The sequence below is a fragment of the Loxodonta africana genome, chromosome 20 (genome assembly GCF_030014295.1).
Source record: "Loxodonta africana isolate mLoxAfr1 chromosome 20, mLoxAfr1.hap2, whole genome shotgun sequence".
NCBI lineage: Eukaryota > Metazoa > Chordata > Mammalia > Proboscidea > Elephantidae > Loxodonta > Loxodonta africana.
Genome location: NC_087361.1, coordinates 15,200,057 through 15,221,370, shown reverse-complemented (window position 1 = coordinate 15,221,370; position 21,314 = coordinate 15,200,057). Strand labels below are relative to the sequence as shown.

The following is a 21,314-nucleotide window of genomic DNA, read 5'->3' as shown; positions in this document are numbered from 1 at the left end:
ACTGGCCCAATTTGAAACTACAAGAATGGTTGTTTACTCTGCCCTTTTTGGGGGGGGCGCAGGGTGGGCATAATCGAATTATATTTTTCTACTGCTTTACTGAGTAATTTTTCAAAGCTTTTCTTTTTCTTAATTTGTATAAAGTGGCAAATACTCATAACTTCATATTTAAATTTAATCTTTTCAGGGGTGATTTTGAATGTTGTTTTATTGTGCATGTGTTAGTCTATATTTCTTTAATTATGGCCTGTTGAGAATTGTTCAGGCCTTTCTAGCAGAAAACCTTATTATCCAGACAACTGATTCCTTAAGATTTACCTCTAATTGTGAAAGGAACAGCTTTGCACATTATAAAATTTCTAAATGTGAAGTTTGTAATAAATAAAAAAAAAAATGTTTATTGCTTATCATTCTTTTGCTTTACTATAAAAAACTAGTAAGTTCATATGTTAATAAGTTCACAATGTTATGGTTAAAAATACAGCAATTAGTGTTTTCCATAATGAACAACTTAAAAGGATGGGCCTTGAAATCACACAGATCTGGGTTTGCATCTCGGCCCCTGCTCTGCTTATTAAACATCTCTAACATGGGGGTGATTAATACCCCTGTTTTTATCACCATGTGTGAAAAGGGCTTACCTGTTGCTGTCAAGTTGATTACAACCCATAGTGACCCTATAGGACAGAGTAGAACTGCCCCCACAGAATTTTCAAGGAGTGTCTGGTGAATTCGAACTGCTGACCTTTTGGTTAACAGCCGTAGCTGTTAAGCTGTACGCCACCAGGGTTTCTGAAAAGGGCTTAGGACAGAGCTAATCATTTAGTAAGTGCATAGTAAACTGTGCTGTTATTAACATGATCATCACCTTCAAAGGGTGGAGGTCCTTGGCATGTAAATGAGGATACCCAGACACACTTGGACCGTCCAATTAGCAGTGAGAACCGTACTTAAAAGAGAGTAGAAAAATGAGTTGAGAGGACTGAGGCCTTTACATCTGTCACTGCTGTGTCCTGTGTGTCTCCTGTCAAGGCCTGAGCTACATGGACATGGTCAGGTCTAAAAGTCTAAGGGACACACAGGGCTGGACCAGAAACTCTAGACATTAGCACATGGCTTGAGGTGGAGGGGAGTCCCTGTGAGGTGCAAACAGTTAACATGCTCAGCTGTTAACCAAAAGGTTGGTGGTTTAAGTCTATCCAGAGGTACCTGGGAAGAAAGGCCTGATGGTCTGTGTCCAAAAATCAGCCACTGAAAACCCTATGGAGCACAACTCTACTCTAATACACATGGACATGGGGTTACCATGAGTCAGAATCCACTCGATGGCAGCTGGAGGGCCTGTTGTTCTTCTAGACTTGTTCATGTGGGCAAGTGATTGCAGAGAATGATCCCAAGCTGAGCAGTAAATACAAAGAGGAAGCAAGAACATGCAAGATCTTCTAGTCAATCCCAGACAGCCTCGGTGTGTGCCAGTGAGAGCTGGGGGTTGGTGGAGATCTGAATAGAGTGTCTTCTTAAGGGCTCAGCAGACGTGACTCTCAGCAGGGCCACCTGGTAAGGTCATGAAGGTGAGCCAGGATGAACAAGAGCAGCTGGCTAAGGGGAAAGGTGTGCCTGAAGTCCAGCCACACCAAGCCTTGTGCCCACAAGATTTGCATCCATGGGTCTTTTTCTGATTTTCACAAAGGTACAAGTCATTGGGTATTATTATTGAGTGGTCACATGCTGCACATGAGAGGAGATCCAGTAGCAGAAGAGCAGGACATGTCACTGAGGAAGCAGAGAGCATAAGGGGACTTGGCTTAGGATCCTAGTTACTAGAAAACTGAAAGTTTGGCAGAGCTGCTGAGGTAGCTGAGAAAGAGAAGAATGCAGACACTGGAAAACTAGGGTATAATTCACCAGTGAGAACACTGGTCTGGTAGATGAGATGTCCAAGGTCAGCATGGGACCAGCAGGCACCTGAGCAAGCCGTTGAGCTGCTAGCAGAGTGCTCCTCAGGCCCCCTTCCCTTGGGCCAGGATTAGTCTCAGTGCTTGCGGTGGGGCTCAGTCTACACAGGAAGCATCTGCACCCAGGGCTAAGGGAAACGGGGTGGGGGCAGAGAGGTCAGGCAGGCTGGCTATGCCCATGCTGGAGAAATGAACAATGAAAGTGTTTCTTGGTGTTGAGGGATATTTGTTGAGTAACATATCCACAGAGTTGATGTACTTGGTGAATAGAAGATATTTCCAGAATTATTGCTGAAAATGCTGTTTATCTATCTAGCTGGTTGTGGAAAAACAAGCTCCTTTGGGCTTTAAAAAAAAAAAAACCCACAGTCATCAAGTCGATTCTGACTCATAGCGACCTTATAGGACAGAGTGGAACTGCCCCATACGGTTTCCAAGGAACACCTGGTAGATTCAAACTTTTGATTAGCAGCTGTAGCTCTTAACCACCATGCCACCAGGGTTTCCCCTTTAGGTTGAGAAAGCATTAAACCCAAAAAAAAACCCATTGCCGTCGCTTCACTTTTGACTTCCAGCGACCCTAAAGGACAGAACAGAACTGCTCCATAGAGTTTCCAAGGAGCACCTGGCGAATTCGAACTGCCAACCTTTTGGTTAGCAGCTGTGGCTCTTAACCACTACACCACCAGGGTTTCCAAGAAAACATTAGAAGAGTCTAAAAATAAAGATCTGACCATTTTCCAAGTGTCACCCCATAGGGTTGGTGTTATTATTATAAACAATGCTGGCATGCTTGGGAGGAACGGGGGGTGGGAGGAACAGGGTTTAATTCCAGCAGAGTCTGCATTGCAAAGACTGCAGACTTTCTCTCCAGTTCCCCAGTTTCTAGAACTGATACTGCTTAGGGAACTGGTGGGGCTGATAAGAGAAACAGTCGGTGATGTTCAGTCTCCCATCACGATGCTGGGCCTGTGGCCATTTGTAAGAGCTCGTAACTGCAGAGAGGCAGTACAAGGCCTTACTCTGGTCATAGATAAGCATTTGAGTGCTGGTTCTGCTACTTATCTACCAGCTTGGGAAAGTCGCTGTGCCTCTCAGAGCCTCAGTTTCCCCCTCTGTAAAATAGGGATTGTAAATTTACTGTTCACCTCACATGGTGGTTGTGGGGTGACATGTGATAATGTACCTAAACTATTTATTATTACACGCCTTGGCATGTACTAAGTACCCATATAGAGGGCAGTGGTGGTTCGTTGGTAGAATTCTTGCCTTTCTTATGGGAAACCCTGATTTGATTCTTGGCCAGTGCACTTCACATACAGCCACAGCCTGCCTGTCATTGGAGGCTTGTGTGTTGCTATGATACTGAACAGGTTTCAGTGGACCTTCTAGACTGAGACCAACTAACTTAGAAAGAAAGGCCCAGTGATCTATCTGCTCCTGGAAATCAGCCAGCGAAAACCCTATGGATCACAAAGGTCTGATCTGTAAGCAATCATGGGGATGGTGCAGAACAGGAAAGCCCATGGAAATTGGGCAGTATTTTGTTCAGTTTTGCATGGGGTCACCATGAGTCAGGGGCTGACTCAGCAGCAGCTTAACAAACAACAACAAGCATTCATACATGTTAATGATTATATTGTTTCTGTGTGCCTTCAAGTAGATTAGACTCGTAGAGACCCTACAGGACAGAGTAGAACTGCCCCACAGGGCTTCCTAGGCTCTACTCACTATAAAAGCAGACTTGCAGTTCTTTTCTGCCACAGAGCCTCTGCTGGATTCGAACTGCCGACCTTTCGGTTAACAGCCAAGTGCTTAACCATTGTGCTACCAGGGCTCCGATGATTATAATCAACCATTATTCACTGGGCATTTACCTCGTGTTAAGCATTTAGGAGGAGCCCTGGTGGTCCAGTGGTTAAGTGCTCAGCTGTGAACTGAAAGATTGACGGTTTGAACCTACCAGCACTCTGTGGGAGAAAGATGGGGCAGCCTGTAAAGATTACAGTCTTGGAAACCCTATGGGGCAGTTCTCCTCTGTCCTGTAGGTCACTATGAGTCGGTAGGCATTTGGTTTGGCAGGCATTTAGGACGGAGCCCTGGTGACACAACAGTTAAGCACTTGGCTGCTAACCAAAAGTTTGCAGGTTTGAACCCACCCAGCTGTTCCACGGGAAAAAGAACTGGCAGTCTGCTCCTATAAAGATTTACAGCCTACGAAAACTTATGGGGCAGTTCTGTTTGTCACATGGGGTTGCTATCAGTCAAAAATTGACACAACAGGACCCAACAACAACAGCAACAGGCATTTAGGGTAAAAAATTGACACAAAGCATCCAGTTATGGGATCTATAACTACATTCAACAACTTCTTTGAGCATCTTCTCTGTGACAGGTATTGTTAGAAGTGGTGGAAATGAAGTGATAAGACAGAGGAGATCCCTGTTCTCGTGGAGCTTGCAGTCTAGTCAGGATATCTGCTGTGGAATCTGTTATGGTCAGTATTCAGTAAATCCTTTTTTTTTTTTTTTCCTCTACGGTCTTATTGAGTACCCCTGGAATACCACCAGTTGTCACGAAGTTGGTTCCAACTCATGGCAACCCTGCGTATGTCAGGGTAGAATTGTGCTTCATAAGGTTTTCAGTGGCTGATGTTTCTGGAAGTAGATTGCTACGCCTTTCTTCTGAGGCACTCCTGGGTAGACTTGAACTGCCAACCATTCGGTTAGCAGGTTAGCAGCTGAGCCCTTTGCTTTTGCACCACCCAGGGACTCGCATCCCTAGAATATAAAAAAAATAGCACTTGTTTAATATGTACCTTCGTAAGCCCAAGGGATTCAGGTCAAACGGGCTCAGGAATATGCTGGCTAACCAGCCTCCAGCTGATTCTCATCCTTGGACCTGCTGAGTCACTATGGGACATACTGCCCTAGAGCTACCTCCCCTTTCCGGAACTCTAAACTCCAAAGGAGCACCGAGGGGAAATTTCAGATTAGACTCTCTCTTTGGTGTTCCCCTCATGCCTTTTATCTTAAGAGGCAGGATGTTGCCAGGAATAGAGATCTGAGAAAGAAATGGTTAACCCAAAGTTTGTGACCTCGGGCGAGTCAGAAATCTTCAGTTCTCTTATTTATCAAAAGAAGAAGAATAAGACCTTTGCACCCATTTAACGCGCTTGTTGTGAGCCTTAAACGAAGTGATGCATATACAAGCTTTTTAGGGACTTTAAGGAAAAACGGTCAGCCCAGAGTCTATTTTTGCCAGAGGTTGAGCTCACTTTGGCATAAGTAGCTTACTCATACTGGGTTACATATATACTAGTAATTCAAAAATAAATGAACATTTGATCTCCACCAGTGAGTCCTGTTCTCCTTCACTGCTCTCTCCCCGTACTTTAAATGAATAATTGTTGTGTGTCTTAAGCTTTGTAAAGGATGTTTTAGGGATCCTGGTTTTAAGAGCAGCTATAGTCTGGTGTAGTGGTTAAGAGCTACGGCTGCTAACCAAAAGCTTGGCAGTTCGAATCCACCAGGCACTCCTCGGAACCTCTATAGGGCAGTTCTACTTTGTCCTATAGGGTCACCATGAGTCGAAATTGACTTGATGGCAACGGGTTATAGTCAAAAGGAGCCCTTGTGGTGCAGTGGTTAAACGTTTGGCTGCTAACCAAAAGGTCAGCAGTCCAAATTAACCAGCCAGCCGGCCACTCCTTGGAAACCCTATGGGGCAGTTCTACTCTGTCGTATGGGTTCGCTAGGAGTCAGAATCCACTCAATAGCAACAGGTTTGTTTTGTTTTGTTTTGTTTTGTTTTGTTTTGTTTTGTTTTTTGGCTAATAGTCAAGAAACTGGTGTCTGTTATGTTTAATGTTAAGATCTTGACATTTGTTTGTTTTGGTATTTGAAGCTGTTTTGCAGGCACAAAATGTTAAACACTTGACTACTAGCTGAAAAGTTGGTGGTTTGAACGCACCCAGAAGTTCCTCACAAGTAAAGCCATTAAAGATCTGCTTTCAAAAGGTCACAGCCCTTTCTTGAATCAAGTAGACACATGAGACTATGCGGGCAGCTCCTGTCTGCAGGGGAGATGAGAAGATAGAGGGGGTCAGAAGCTGGCTGAATGGACATGAAAATAGAGGGTGGAGAGAAGGAGTGTGCTGTCTCATTGGGGGGAGAGAAACTAGGAGTATATTGCAAGGTGTATATAAATTTTTGTATGAGAGACTGACTTGATTTGTAAACTTTCACTTAAAGCCCAATAAAAATTAAAAAAAAAAATGCAAACAAAAAAGGTCGCAGCCTTGAAAACCCTATGGAGCAGTTCTACTCTGTACACATGGGGTTGCCTTGAGTCGGAATGGACTCAGTGACAACCAACAATAACAACATGATTTTTTTTTTTTACTGTGTTTAAGTGAAAGTTTACAGTTCAAGTTAGTTTCTCATACAAAAATTTATACACCCATTGTTACCCTAGTTACTCTCTCTATAATGTAACAAAACACTCCTCCTTTCCACCTGGGTTTTCCCGTGTCCATTCAACTCCCTCCTGTCCCTTTCTGCCTTCTCATCTTGCCTCTGGACAGGAGCTGCCCATTTAGTCTCAAGTATCTACTTGAATTAAGAAGCATACTCTTCACAAGTATCATTTTGTATCTTATAGTCTAGTCTAATGTTTGTCTGAAGAGTCAGCTTCGGGGATGGTTTTAGTTTTGGGCTCATAGAGAGTCCAGGGGCCATGTCTTTTGGGGTCCCTCCAGTCTCAGTCAGACAATTAAGTCTGGTCTTTTTACATGAACTTAAATTCTGCACCCCGCTTTTCTCCTGCTCTGTCAGGGACTGTCTGTTGTGTTCTCTGTCAGGGTGGTCATTGGTGGTAGCCAGGCACCATCTAGTTCTTCTGATCTCAGGCTGATGGAGTCTCTGGTTTATATGGCCCTTTCTGTCTGTTGGGCTCATATATTCCTTGTATCTTTGGTTTCCTTCATTATTCCTTGTTCCAGGTGGGTTGGGACCAATTGATGCATCTTAGATGGCCGCTCGCTAGTTTTAAGACCCCAGACGCCACTCACCAAAGTGGGATGCAGAACATTTTCTTAATAAACTTTGTTGTGCCAGTTTACCTAGAAGTCCCCTGAAACCACAGTCCCCAGACCCCTGCCCCTGCTATTTTGTCCCTCAAAGTGTTTTGTTGTATCCAGGAAAACGTCTTAGCTTTTGGTTTAGTCCATTTGTGCTGACATCCCCTTATTGTATGTTGTCCTTCCTGTTACCTAAGATAATTCTTGTCTACTATCTAGTTAGTGAATACCCCTTCCTCCCTCCCCACCCTCATAACCAACAAATAATATTTTCTTCTGTGTTTAAACCTTTCCTTGAGTTCTTATAATAGTGGTCTCATACAATATTCATCCATTTGCTACTGGCTAATTTCACTCAGCATAATGCCTTCTAGATTCCTCCATGTTGTGGTTTGCGGATTTATCCTTGTTTTTTCTCGTTGCATGGTATTCCATTGACAACATGATTTTTAAAAGTTGGTGCCCCAGGGGTTTTCCTTTGAAGGCTTTTGCTCAACGCCTGCATGGTCATTCCATTTATAGAATTAATTAGAGAAATTTGTTTATTTGTGGAAACTTTTTCCTGTGACCAAGCAGAGAAACTCTGCATGTTTATCACAAAGATATTCTGGCTGACCCAGTGTACTTTGCAACTTGAATATGGAAGCTTTGGATTGCCGATGAAATACAAGACAGTGGATAAGCTTCCTGAGTTTGTCTCAGGTGGTGTATAAATTGGCTCTTCAAGAGTGGGTTCATTTTACTTTTTGAAGGGAAAAGAACGTTCTCTCACGCTTCTTTGTTTTCAGCTAAGCCACATATTAGTCAATGAAAAACAACAAAACAATAACAAAAATCTCACTGACGCACACTTCTTGATCTGTAAAATAATTCAGGCAGTCCCCAGGTTACTAATGTCTGATTTACCGTACAACCTGTTAGTTACGAACCATCTCTGTAAAGCCTATTATATTAAAAATTCAAGGTACATACAATGGTTCCTAAATAACAAATAGATGCTATTTTGTGGCTGGCACCAAAACATTATTATTATAATTGCTGTATTATTATATAAAGACCTTTTAGTGTATCTGAAGGTGTTACTTTAATTTTTTATGCATAGAAAGGTACACATGTACTATATACTAAGACAAGCATTTGACTAACTGATGTTAGATATGAACCATACCTAACTGTTCCGATGTATGTACAAATTTGACTTAAAGACAGATTTAGGAATGGAACTCATTTGTAATCCGGGAACTGCCTTACGTAAATTTCTCCAAGAATATGTTCGGGGGATAGACAAGCAAATTGAATTGTAACACTGAGTTCTTTCTCTAGCCCTTCATACACTGTCTTAGCTGAGGTATAAATATATTAAAAAAAAAAAAAATGCTGCCCTGGGTAAGTTACATCCTCGCTGGGTGTTGTTTGCATGGATGATGTTAATTTTTAGTGGAATTTACCTTAAGTATTTAGCAGGTTGCTTCGTAACTGTTTTGGCCCATGACAAACTGCCTTCTAGGACAGTCTCAAACATGGTATCAGCAGTTTCTAAAACTGACTTGGCACAAAACTGACCTGGGATTCCCAGAGCTGCTGAACACTGCTGATGTCTGAGACTGTCAGCTTATAGACCAGAAAAGGCCTAATTACAATGTCTTTCAAAGGATTCACAGGGTATAGAAATAACGCCACTGTGTTTTTAGAGTCCTTTATATTTATCCTAAGGAGCTCTGGTGGCACAATGGTTAAGTGCTCATCTCCTAACTGAAAGGTCAACAGTTTTAGCTCACCAGCCACTCCACAGGAGAAAAGACCTGGCAATCTGCTCCCATAAGGATTACAGCCTAAGAAACCCTACAGGAAAGTTCTACTCTGCCCTGTAGGGTTGCTATGAGTCGAATCAGCTTGATGGCAATGGTTTTTTTTTTTTTTTGATGCCTAACTTCGGCATCAAAACCCAAGCATTTTACTGTGTAGGAAAAAAAGTACAACTGGCTTTAGGTTAAAAAAAAAACCAAAAACAAAATATGTAATAACAGAAAATAAAATACACAAGCTTATTCAGCCTATATTTTTTGCACACGCTGTGCCAGACTTCCATCATTTCGGTTAATCTTTCTAACACCCAATGAAGTAGGTTGTGTGCTCTTGCTTTTAAACACAAAAGGATACTCAGGCCAAAAGAGGTCTTTTGATGTACCCAAGATTCCCCAAAGGCAGGAATTAAGTGGAGCTGGCCTGTGAATCATGTCCTCTGGTATCCGACCAGTGTGACTCTTCGCAGGGATTCTGTATACGAAATTAGAAGTATGTGTAAACTGACCTTTGCTCATTAACTCACTTGTTTATTTTCTTTCAAGTGACATAGCCTTCACTTCTAACTAATTTATAATGGTGGCCTGTAGAGGTGGTGACTGCTTTCACAGCAGTTAGACTGCTTTCACAGCTGACAGCTAATCCTTAGGTTTGAGCCACTGTATACAGTTCATCTGTGCACCAACCTTGCCTCTCTTTTGTACTAGTCTGTGCATCATTTCATTCTTTGTGTTTCAGGTGGGCCAGCCATGAGAGGGTACCTTGTGGCCATATTCCTGAGTGCTGTCTTCCTCTACTATGTGCTGCACTGTATCTTATGGGGAACAAATGTCTATTGGTAAGTTTTGTTTGTGTTATTTAAAAATAACTCCCCACGTCATCTTCCACACCCATAAAATACGATATTAGAGGAACCCCTAAAAAATCCTGAAACATTGTAACATTTTACCTTTTCTGGCTTTCAGTTATAAATTGAGGTTTTACCATTCCAGTATCCTGAAGATTGTATCTCTAACAGTTTAAAAAATAATAAACGACACCCTAGCCTAACCTCAGAGTGTTCTCCTCACTGTTCTTCGAATCACTTCTGGTTCACTAGTCACCTCAGCCTTTTCCCTTGCCTCACAACCATAAAACCTAAAGTGTGTGTAGGATTTGAAAAAAGTACTGTCAAATTTCAGGGGCTGATGACAGATTTTTATTCCCTGACTGTGAAGCTGCTCACTGGAGGCAGAATCCATTGTCAGGGCATTTGTTTCCCTTCAGGTGCGCTACCCAGTTCTGGTTTCTGACTGATGCTATTTTTGTCTTATAGGGTACCACCTGTGGAAATGAAACGGAGGAATAAGATCCAGCCTTGTTTATCAAAGCCAGCTTTTGCCTCTCTCTTGAGGTAAAAAAAAAAAAAAAAGTATATATATAAGAAACTGTGATGTATGAATGTTCAAAATTTGTCTTGTAGCCATTTTCCACACTTGTTTACCTTTTTCATACAAATCTTAGCAGCATAAAGTACTGTATTTAAGGAAGAACTTGAATATCCTGTCTCTTTTTGTGGTTTTAGTCAGAGCCCTGCATATATTTAAAGAAAAGGCTTTGAAGAACTCAATCAAACCGGTGTTCTTTTCACACAGGTGAAATTCAAGAGATCTGTTTGTGTCTGATCATAAAAAAGGGAACTGTTCTTTGGAGTTTTATTTTCCTTCTTATTCCTGTGTTATTTTACGCTTTAATTTTGTAGCTTCTTCTCCCTTGCCTCTAAGTTAGACACTAGGGTTAGAAAATTTCCCCGACTTTCACTGAAATTCATAGAAGGCAAGTAATGATTAGCCTGCCCAAAGGCACCGACAGTGTCCATTATGGTCTCAGGACTTGTAAAGAATTTACTCTCTCATCTACAGATGTCATTTTCCTCTTGTCACCTCGACTTTGACAGACTGTTGGTCAAGGTGCTTCTGGATAAATAGAAATAAGTGAGGGTCTGGTCTGGGCATGTTTAATTGTAAAAAAAACAGGCACAAGCTTTTCAGTGTTTTATCCACGAAGGATCAAGAATTCATATTCTCTTTTATTACATTATTGCACCATTCTATTACTGGTTCTTAATGTTTTGGAGTTGGAGTCCTTTAAAAACAGTCCACTCTCTGGAAAACTGCAGATATATAAAACATTTTTACATGTGATTACAGGTATTTCACGGCCACTTGTAGCCTACCCATGGGTATGTGTCAAGTTAAGAACACTTGCAAAAACAGAAGAGTGTTTTTAAACTTTTTTGACCATATGACCCATGCTAAGAAACACATCTTACGTGAGGACCTAGGACACATGTGTATTTATAGTAAGAAGAAAATAATAATTTTTACGCTTACTATTCCAGATGCGTCATTTTCTGTTCTATGCGCTTTTTTAAGGTCTGCTGATCGTAACTCACAAAACTGATTTTATGAGGCACCTATGAGTTGCAGACCGCAGGTTTAAAATGCTGTTCTGCAAGTTGAATTAAGGTCCTCTTCAACTTTAGCAAAAGAAATATTTTTGCCTTTCTGAGAAAACCCAAAAGGTTAAGGTGCTGAGGTCACGTGCTCAGAAATACAGGAGAGCCAGTAAGTAGTCAGGAGAAGTTCACTTTGCCACACTGGAGGTGTCATCTGTAGTATTGTGAAGAGGACACCTGCTTTAGAGTTGGGCCTAATTGTGGATTTAAGTTTGTCACTTGTGGGTTAGTAATCCTAGACAAGTTACTTCACTTCTTAAAGCTTCAGTTTCTTCATCTAAATTGAAGAATACACCTAGCTTACTTTTCCAGGCTTGTCTAAGAGTAGCAACAAGCAGAAATGCAACACAGTGTAATGTGATACAGTGTATTATAATACAATGTAATATAATAATTATTACAGATAGGAACTGATACTTATTGAGCACCTACTATGCGTGCGGCATGGTGCAAAATTTTAAACAATTATTTCATTTAGAACTAAAATGTAAGTCACGTAGCACAAGGTCTGACTGGCAATGGGTGTTAGTCATAGTATTAATCGCCATCATTTTTATCCCTGCCAACTCCAAACAATAGAGCCCTTTATTGTCTTGCCCTTGGGGTGCAAAGTCAGCCATGGTTCAAACCCTCCAGGGGAGATGAGGAAGATCTTAAGTGTTCTTAAGGCAGCCGACGTGCTACTTTCTCTTCCCCATGGACTTAGGAATCAACCGTGATCTAGAAATGACCCTTGTAGGTTGACTGGACCCTGAGGCTGCTGTCACTGTCAGCCACAGCTGAAACTGGGTCATACATGATATCTCAGGCAGGCAGGGCCGGGCTCTCAAGTCCCTTCCTTAGTCAGAAGGAGGTGAGTTCTCAACTCAGCTCTGGAGATATTAAGCAACTATGACTTGCCCGAGTGCACGTGGCTCCTGAGTTGCAAAGCCAGGCCAACGCTGCAGCTGTTTCACTCCTGTTCTACCGCTTTTTATTTCCATTTTGCCATGCAGCCTCAGAAACCCCCAGGGGCACTCTGGTCTCATTGTAGCTTTTAGGCTAAGGAAGTGCAAAGCTGATCTGGGTCTTCTTCAGAGGCAGGAAGGGCAGGCCACGTTTGGGGCTGAAGTGAGAATTAGTTCCGTTTGCCTGGCAGCGTGTGAACAGCAAGCAGTTCTTTGGGTGGCTGAAAATAGCCTTTTAAGATGAACTTTAAGGCGTATTCCTTTAATAATGATAAAAACTTTTTTTTTTTTTTTAACTTCATAATGGCCTTGTAGAGATTTGGAGTTGAAATACATTGAATCATTTGTTAAATATGTATGGGCTGCCTGCTCTGTGTTACGTGCTGAAAGTGGGAAAAAACAAGAGGCTATTCCTGCTGTTACCCAGCTCTCTTATTTTCCGGGCCTGAGGGTAGGGCAGGGCAGGCAGTAAAAAGATAAATGCCTGTAGTGTAGTTTTTGTTCTTCAGTATATCTTTTTATTTTATTTTTGGTGGCAATATACACAACCAAAGGAGCTCTGGTGGCGCAGCAATTGAACACTTGGCTGCTATGCAAAAGGTTGGTGACTCAAACCCACCAGGCACTCCGCAGGAGAAAGATGTGGCTGTCTGCTTCCACAAAGCTTACCTTAGAAACCCTACAGGGCAGTGCTGCTCTGTCCTATAGAATTGCTATGAGTCAGAATCAACTTGATGGCAGTGGGTTTTGGGTTTGGTTGTCAGTTTACACCCATAAAGATAATTCTTTGCACGAGCGCTATGCTGGAGGCAAACATTCTTTATTAATTGAGCTAAACTGTAGTTCAACAATGGCTTTGTTTAAAATTTATTTAAACATTATTTCTGGGCATTGGATTGGGGGGTTCCCCAGTGTCAATGGATCCAGTAAATTTCTTCAGTAAGTCTTAATCTAACAAAATAATTTAGTCCTACCTGCATCTAACTTTTAATGTATTTTCATTTCTACAGCTAATACACTTTGATACATGGGTACTTTTTAATTTGGAAGTGGCTTAGCATCAACTTTTATTTTTCCGTATTACTTCCTTTGTTTCTTCCTATATATGGCTATCATTTTATCATCTGAGGTTTTATTGTTTTTAAATTTAAATTTTATTTTCACCTCCAAGCTGTAACTTAATTTCAGTTCCAGTACCTGGAAGTTTTTCTATTCTGGCTGTATAGTTCCATTCCATATCCGCTGTATTTCATATTCGAATACTATTTAGAACAACTTTTAAAGAATTTCAAAAATAATTATACAGTTATATATGGTCAGTATAGCAGTATGGATCCTATGCTGCAGTGACTTTCAATTGTGATTTTAAAAGCCTGAACATGTTACAGGCATTTGGCAAATAATTCTTTATCCTTTCCTTCCAGGTATCATCAGTTTCATCCTTTTCTGTGTGCATCGGACTTTAAAAAGATTGCTTCCTTGTATGGTAGCGATAAGTTTGATTTGCCCTATGGGATAAAAACATCAGGTCAGTAGTGCTATTCTATACTAAATTTGAGTGGTGTTTGAGGAGCAGTGCACATTTATATTATTGTTAAGGCCTTTTAATTTTTCTGCTTCATAATGATCCCTGAAGGGTATGATTTTGTGGTGGGATGAGGGGGATTAATTTTCAGAAAGTGAATTTCCAACCCAGGAAATGGACTGTAGGTCTGAATACCTCCAGGAACTACGATGTCCTTTGCCATGCAACCAGAAGAGCAGGATAGTGCCCAGCTACCCTACTGAATGTTTTGATCAAGGACCCAGTAGGTGGACCCTGATCAAAAAGAGAAAAATTATAGCACAGGATTTTAAATGCTTAAAGAAACCAGACTTACAGACCCATTGGGACTGGAGGAACCCCAAACCTATTGCCTTGAGATGATCTTTAAGCCTTGAACTGAAACTATCTCATAAAGTCATCTTTAAACAACAGTTTCTTTCAACTAGTAAAGAATGGTCGCCTTGAGCAGTGTACTCTTTCAAAGAATTATCTATAAGAAATCAGATTGACAACAGTAATTCTAAAATACAGAGGAGAAGTTTGGGGGACAGAGAGTCTAAGTCAATGGTGGCAAGACAGTATGGGTAGAGACGGAGAATGGTAACACAATGTGGAGAATGTAAGCAGTGTGACTGAACGGCACGTCTAGAAAATGTTGCATGGCTGTATGTTTTGTTATGTATATTTTCACACACACACAAAAGTAAATCCCCACCCCTTTTGAAGCAGTGTGAAATAAAAGAATAAAAACAGTAAATTTTTTTTATTGAGAAACTGCTTTTTACTTTTGTTCTGCCACTGTTGATGTAAATGAACTCTCATGACTTACTTTTTTTTTTTATTTAGAATTAACAGGATAACCCTCTGGGTTAACTTCCTCACTCTCTCCCCATTTCACCTTCATACCTGTTAGTTTTATTTCATCAGCAACTTCTAGATCCTTGATCTGTCTTAATTCAAACAATGCATATTTTAGTTTTGCTAAATTTAGAGAGAGTAACTCCATCTGTAATCACAAAACACTTTTGCCTCTGCTGGTTAACAGCAGATTGGCCTTACACCGCTTTCCAGTCTCGATTTTAGAGAGACCTTGAAAACCCAAGAGGTGACAGGTGCACAATATTCTGAATTAGAATTTGTTTGTTCAATTAATCAGTTTTTGTTTTTTCATTTTGAAAATATTTGACAGAAAATTTGGTAGTTTAAGAAGTTTAAACTCATGGAATATTGATTTCTGACTAACATATCAGCTTCAGAACCATCCGATATTGCTAACTTTGGGCTTACTTTTCTAAGATTGTTTTCAGATTAAGCATCCCATTTTCCTAGCATTTTTGGAAAGCGTTCTTGGAGAATTCACCATTTTGAGTTATACCTTTTTGGTAGTGTTGGCTAATTGTAGATATACAGTTAATTAATGTTTCACCTCAGAGTATATTCAGTGTGGCCATACCAGTTGGAAATGGAGGTGGGGAGGAGGGCAAGATGGCTTGCTATGTGTCTCAAAATCCATGATTAGCGTTTTATTCATAATGCTCCATTTGTCTTCTAGGGGAATATTTTCGAGTTGCTCTTTCAAAACTGCAGAGTTGTGATCTCTTTGATGAGTTTGACAAGTGAGTCTATTTCCTTGCTTCTGTCTGACTTTTACCTTTAGCTAAGATGGTTCAAAATATGCCCCCCAGGAAATGTAAAATGTATTTCACCAGGAAAATCCCATAGCATTTGTGTATAACTAAAACTTCTAGGAGTTATTTCTGTTACATTTGAAATAAATGAACTCAGAAATTAATGTAGTATAATTGGCTCCAAAGTTTGCAAAGCCTTGATGATGAGCAAAGCTGGTCCCAAGTTAGCCCATTCTTAACCCACATTCATCTTTTCTAAGTTGTTATCATTACAGTTTAATTACCCCCACTCCCATTAATCAGCTCACAGCCTCTCTTCAAGGGCCGTTTCCCATACCTCTAAACTACTCATGAGGATCCTTTCTGCTTCACTTGTTAAGGACGTTGAATGTTGCTTTTCTGAGGCAGCTCTCTTCATGTTATTTTAGATTTGAGGGAAGCAGCAGCTTGCTTAGATACAAATTTTCTGACTACAAAGGTAATTTAGTGTTTAGAAAATTTTGGTGTCGAGTTAACCCCCTGAGGAATTGAACTGTCAAAGGTAGACTTCTTGGGTCCTTATTTCACGAAGTTTAAGCTACCCTTTAGAATTTGGCCAGCGGTCCAACGGGATGATGTGGGTAGTCTACACACTTCAGGTCTCCATTAAAAAAGAAAATAGCAGAATTTCCCCTCTTGCCCAGTGCAACAGAGGTGCTATCTGGTGGGTATGGAAGGTAGCGGTTGTGGACAGAAGTGAGAAAGCGGAGATAGAGTTTACAGAATGGAGCCAGAGGAAAAGTGTCAAAGATTTTGTCTGAATTTTATCCCATTTCTTTGTCTGGAACCCAGCTTTTTGAAGTACAAACTCTGTAATGGTATGTTGATTCATCATTATAATTTAGAACTATGCCATCAACCTAATCAATTCCTATTTTGATTATATATCCACAGCGACCATATATTTTTTCTAACTTAAAAGTTTGTAGGGCTCTCATTCACAGAGTATTGTTGTATGCAGACATTTACCATATGTGTTTTACCTCAGTTTTCTCTCATTTTTACAACCTCCCTGCAAGGTATGCTCGTTGATCTCAGTCTTACACATGGCAAAATCGAGGCTGGGCAAACATCTGCAATTTGTTACAGCTGGTACTTGCAGCAAGTATCTGCAAGTATTTATAAAGATTCTTGACCCTGTAAATGTGAGCTACTGTTGGGATTGTTGAATATATTTTGCTAGAAGTTTCCTTTTGCCTAGCTTTTATCTTAGAACTAGACTGTGCTTTATTTACCTCTATAACCCTTCCTCGTAGGTGTTCATCCATCTGTATGTGCCTTGGCCAGGCTGTTTCCTCTCTTCTTGCTGACTTAGACTTGCTGTTCCCTATCCTTTCCCGCTTAGAGTGTCGCCATCCCGCACCATCAATCTAGGACAGTTCTTAGCATCACCTGTATTGGGGGAGGCGTAGGGGGTGGCTGGTGAGGGAGGCTTGAAAATCATGCTGACCACACAAGAGTCCTTTAATCTGAAGGTAAAAAGAGACTGATGTAGAGTAAATATAAATCAGAGACCCTATAGCTATAGAGTGAATGAAATTTTCTTTGTAGGGTCCCCGCAAAGTGAGTGCTGCGATGTGTAAGTTTAATAACATCACAGATGGCCAATCAGCATTGCTGAATTTCAAACCTGTTGCCGAGAGACTTCAGAAAGGGTATTAGATAAGAATGTGTACTTATAGCCCTGTTGGCACAGTGGTTAACAGATTGCCTGCTAACCAAAAGTCAGCAGTTCAAATCCACCAGCCACTCCTTGGAAACCCTATGGGGCAGTTCTACTTTGTCTTTTAGGGTTGCTGGAGTCGACTAGACAGCAATGGGTTTGCTTTTTCGGTATGCTGATATGTACTTACGTCACTATTATCTTCTATTTGAATAGCGTTCAACTTTTGGGAGGGGTTCGTATGGAAAGTTTAACTTTATCTATATTCTAAGTAAGTTAGTCTATGTTTGCTGGGTACCCACTGTACAACACAAAGAAGAGGCCAGCCTACGCCTGAACAATGCATTTGAAATAAACTTCAGAAAGGCAGAATATGCTAAAATGCCTTATTGCGGCTCCTGAGTCAACTCAGTTTTTCTTCCAAGTGACCTTATGTGTCTCCCATTTGTTCTCTTGGCCTGGGAAAAATGCACTGGAAGAGAAAGGTCTGGAAATGATCTTTCTTTTTCAAGCAGAGCATTTGGACTACCCTTGGCAGGAGAGTCCTCCCTGAGCCCTGGTCGTGGATTTGGGAGCTGCCCCCATGTACAAGGATCTAGGCTAACTACTTTGTCATGGGCCTGGAGGTCAGAGGGAAGGGACTGACATAGAGAGCAGCCAGCCCAACCCTTCAAGTCCCTTTCTCCCTTTTGCTGCTCTCTTCACTGATAAGTCGGAATCGACTCGACGGCAGTGGGTTTTGGGGGTTTTCACTGATGTTTACCTAGCTGCTGGCCTAGTTCTCTGCTTATTCTTTCCTCACCTGTATTCTGGAAGATAATTGACATATTTTGGGCCATTCATCTTCTCCCTACCTTTTATTCTTCTTCTGTCCTCTTTGTCCTTTCCAGAAAGGTTCAGGCATTTTCTCTTGCTTCCAACCTGAATCCTTTAAGATTCTACCAGATTTAAGTCCTAGTTTTGTTCAGATATCTTGTTTGGCATGAGTGTTACCATCAGTTGGGATGGATTCTGCTGTGAGGAGGAAAACTCAAAATCTTAGTTGCTTTTACAAGACAGAAGTTTTCCTCTTTTTCATAGACATCCCGTAAATGAAGTCTGCAGGCGAACATACCCATGCTGGCACAATGGTGCTGTGATCATAGGTACCAAGGCTGCTTCTTTGTTGCAACTCTGCCATTCCTCATTACGTGGCTTCCTCATTATCGTCCATCGTGTTTGCTTGAGTTCCAACAATCACATCTACTTTTCTGCCAGCAGAGAGGAAGAAGGGGAGAAGGGTCCCCACCGCTTAAGACTTGCCTTCTTCTTTAAGGACGTTCCCAGAAATCCCATATGGTACATCCATTATATCTAGTTATGTACTCGAGTGTGTTTGTGCCAACTTGCGAGAGCAGTAGCTCTTCCCAGCTCTTTGTTCAAGGCCATAAATGTGGCTTGAAATAGCCATGGTGGCAGTATTTATACCATGGAAATTGGCAAACACTATGAACCAGGGCTCCCCCAACCCCTGTCCACTCAGACCCAGTTGTTAAACATTTCCTAGCAACCACCGATACATCCCATTGGCTGGAACTCAGCCAGGGCACACCTTGCTGGAAGGTGGACTGGAAAATGTAGCTTTTATTCCAAATGGCTGTGTGCCCACCTTAAAAAAAAATGGGTCCTATTTTAAGGGACTAAGCAGCATGATTAAAAAAAAAATTTTTTTTTCTTTTTTTCTTTTTTTTTTTTTTTACTGGGGGACAACTCTCTGTATGAGTATTCTCCATCATTTCCTTTGTCACCACCGGTTGTTTCTGTGTCTGGTAACTTCCAGGATTCTGAAGTTAGTTATGTAAGTCTGTTGTATGAGAACCTAGTTCAGTGCTTCACAACTTTAGCACCAACCATGGCTTCTCTTGTGAAAGATCAATATGTGGAAGCTATTGAGGCCTATTGGTCTTATTTCTATCATCTTTTTAGTAATATTAGTAAAGTAATTCTGAAGCAGAGGGAGTCTTTTTCTAAAGTTGCTTACCAACCACTAAATTTTATTCTTTAAAAGGTCTGGAGTGAGAGAGATCTAGACCCAACTGCATTTCTTGTTGGCTGCCTGACTTTGGGCAAATTATTTGACCTCCGTAAGCTTTCAGCGTATACCTTCTCCTCGCTCACTGGTATCTCTTTATCCAACATTTGACATTTACAACAACAGTAAAAAATCTACTATCTGACTAATTTAAGCATTAACGACATACGTATGGCAGTAACAAATGCTGAGGTGCAAGGCAGAGTAACGCTGGCTCTGATAATTAATGTTAGGGGTTAACTTCGCTGGGCCCTGATTCTCAGTGGTTTGAAGTTACATGATGTAAATTAGCAGTTATGTAATAATGTAATTTGGCAGCTATGTAATGATGTAATTTGGAAACTATGTAATGATGTAGTCATTCTCCATTTTGTGATATGTGATCATCCTTCATTTTTGTATAACATGATTTTTGCATAACAACCTGGTCTTTGGAACCTAACCATGTTGATAAGTGAGGAGAGGGTGTAGTATCATCAATACCTGCCTTAGGGCTTGAGAAGATCTGGCAAGCTCACTAATGTAAGGTACCCATGGTTTGGTTTAAACCTCCATCAATTAGAGTGATTTGATCTTCCAAAAGAGCAGATAACTCTGGAGAACTGGGGACTGGTAGTCTTTCGCAGAAGAGTCTGATGGAGCTGAGCTGGATCATTGCTAACGAGAATGGGGGAAATGATGGAAGAGATGAACCGGATAGACACATGTCAAGGTAGGACTGGTAGGGTAGTTACCCAGAATAGGGGCTAAGGTGGCCAATGGGCAGAGGAAGGTAGAGAGGGCTATAGAAAGGACGTAAAAGGCTAAATAGTGTCCATATCCGGTCCTGCACCCAGGGTAAAGAAAGGAAATGGCTTCCTTTTGGGATTAGCATTAGTTGGAATTTCTATTTTATCAACTCACCCCATGAATCTTTTTGCATCAGCTGCTCTTAATATACTGTTATCTGGTTTATAGGAAACAGACCCTTTCTACTCTTTAAGGGTATATAGTTGATCTTGTGTGTTGTTGAGTCGAGTCTGACTCATAGTGACCCATTGTGACAGAGCAGAACTGCTCTCACAGAGTTTCCTAGGATGTAGATATTTATGGAGGCAGATTGCCACATCTTTCTCCCATGAAATGTCTGGTGGGTTTGAACTGCCAACCTTTTGGTTAACAACTGAGCTCTTAACCATTGCACCACCAGGGCTTCTATCTTTAAGGCTATACTGACCTCAAATTGAAAGAACATTTTACACATTGCTATTGTTCTATGTAATTCATTGCAAGTTTAAAAAATTACAGTTGACTTGAAATGGACCCTTCCCCATCCTTCCCTACCTCTCTATTCCAGCTCTCAGAATAAGCCCTGTGAGTCCTAGAGGCCAGAAGCTGTGGGCAAAGCAGGCTTTGTAGGGAAGGCCTGGAGATTCACCACCTTTTCAGCAGGTATTCCTGCTTAGATTTCCCTTAGTACCATTAACTATAGCCTAGGCCTTCCATCCTCTAGGAAGGAAGTCTGGTATCTTTATAAGGATATAATAAAATCCCCACTTACCCACTTCACTGTTCACTTCTGACACCAGCTGCCTTACAACACTATGCAGCACTTCTCTGAACCTAGGGAGCTGGGTCAGATCTCACACGTTAAAAGGACATCGTCCTTCAGGCTGCCAAATGCACACACAGATGCTAACTGCAAGTTTGGGAGTCCGCACAACACCCTCACTTCTGACCTGCTGGCTACAAATTCAGGGGTTCCCTCTAACCCTTTAGGATACCAGTCATACACTCAGAGGTTCCCAACCCCTCTCACTGACCTACTGGCTCCCACAGGTTTGATAATTTCCTGGAATAATTCACAGAACTCATGGAAAAAGAATACAAAGAGACATATAAGCTGAGGTTTGGGAGGGTTCCCAGTGAGAAGCTTCTAAGTCCCAAAAAGGGACACGCTGCCCTCCCAGTACATGGATGTCTTTCACCAACCAAGAAGCCCATGGAGCGGCAGTGTCCAGAGCTAATATTGGGATCTCATTATGTAATGTGAACTCCAGCCCTTCTTTCCTGAAGTCAGGCAATATCATGAAGTAATCATGAGGT

The 21,314-nt window shown here is 41.3% G+C and overlaps 1 protein-coding gene across 28 annotated transcripts in view; it reads left to right on the top strand.

Annotated features, from left to right (window-relative positions):
- Positions 1-21,314, top strand: part of ST3GAL6 (ST3 beta-galactoside alpha-2,3-sialyltransferase 6) — a 120,757-nt gene that overhangs the window by 46,301 nt on the left and 53,142 nt on the right. For 22 of the 28 annotated variants that reach the window (XR_010318691.1, XR_010318692.1, XR_010318693.1 and 19 more), the window contains 6 exons: positions 4,351-4,452; positions 9,577-9,676; positions 10,154-10,231; positions 13,707-13,810; positions 15,381-15,444; positions 19,813-19,941. Coding sequence is in view for 25 of the 28 variants with exons in the window: in XM_064273056.1 (XP_064129126.1) it covers positions 4,351-4,452; positions 9,577-9,676; positions 10,154-10,231; positions 13,707-13,810; positions 15,381-15,444; positions 19,813-19,941 (577 nt within the window). In the remaining 3 variants the exon portion in view is untranslated. The remainder of the gene's footprint in view (positions 1-4,350; positions 4,453-9,576; positions 9,677-10,153; positions 10,232-13,706; positions 13,811-15,380; positions 15,445-19,812; positions 19,942-21,314) is intronic. The other 6 variants (XM_023559028.2, XM_064273070.1, XM_064273074.1 and 3 more) reach the window with 2 other exon arrangements.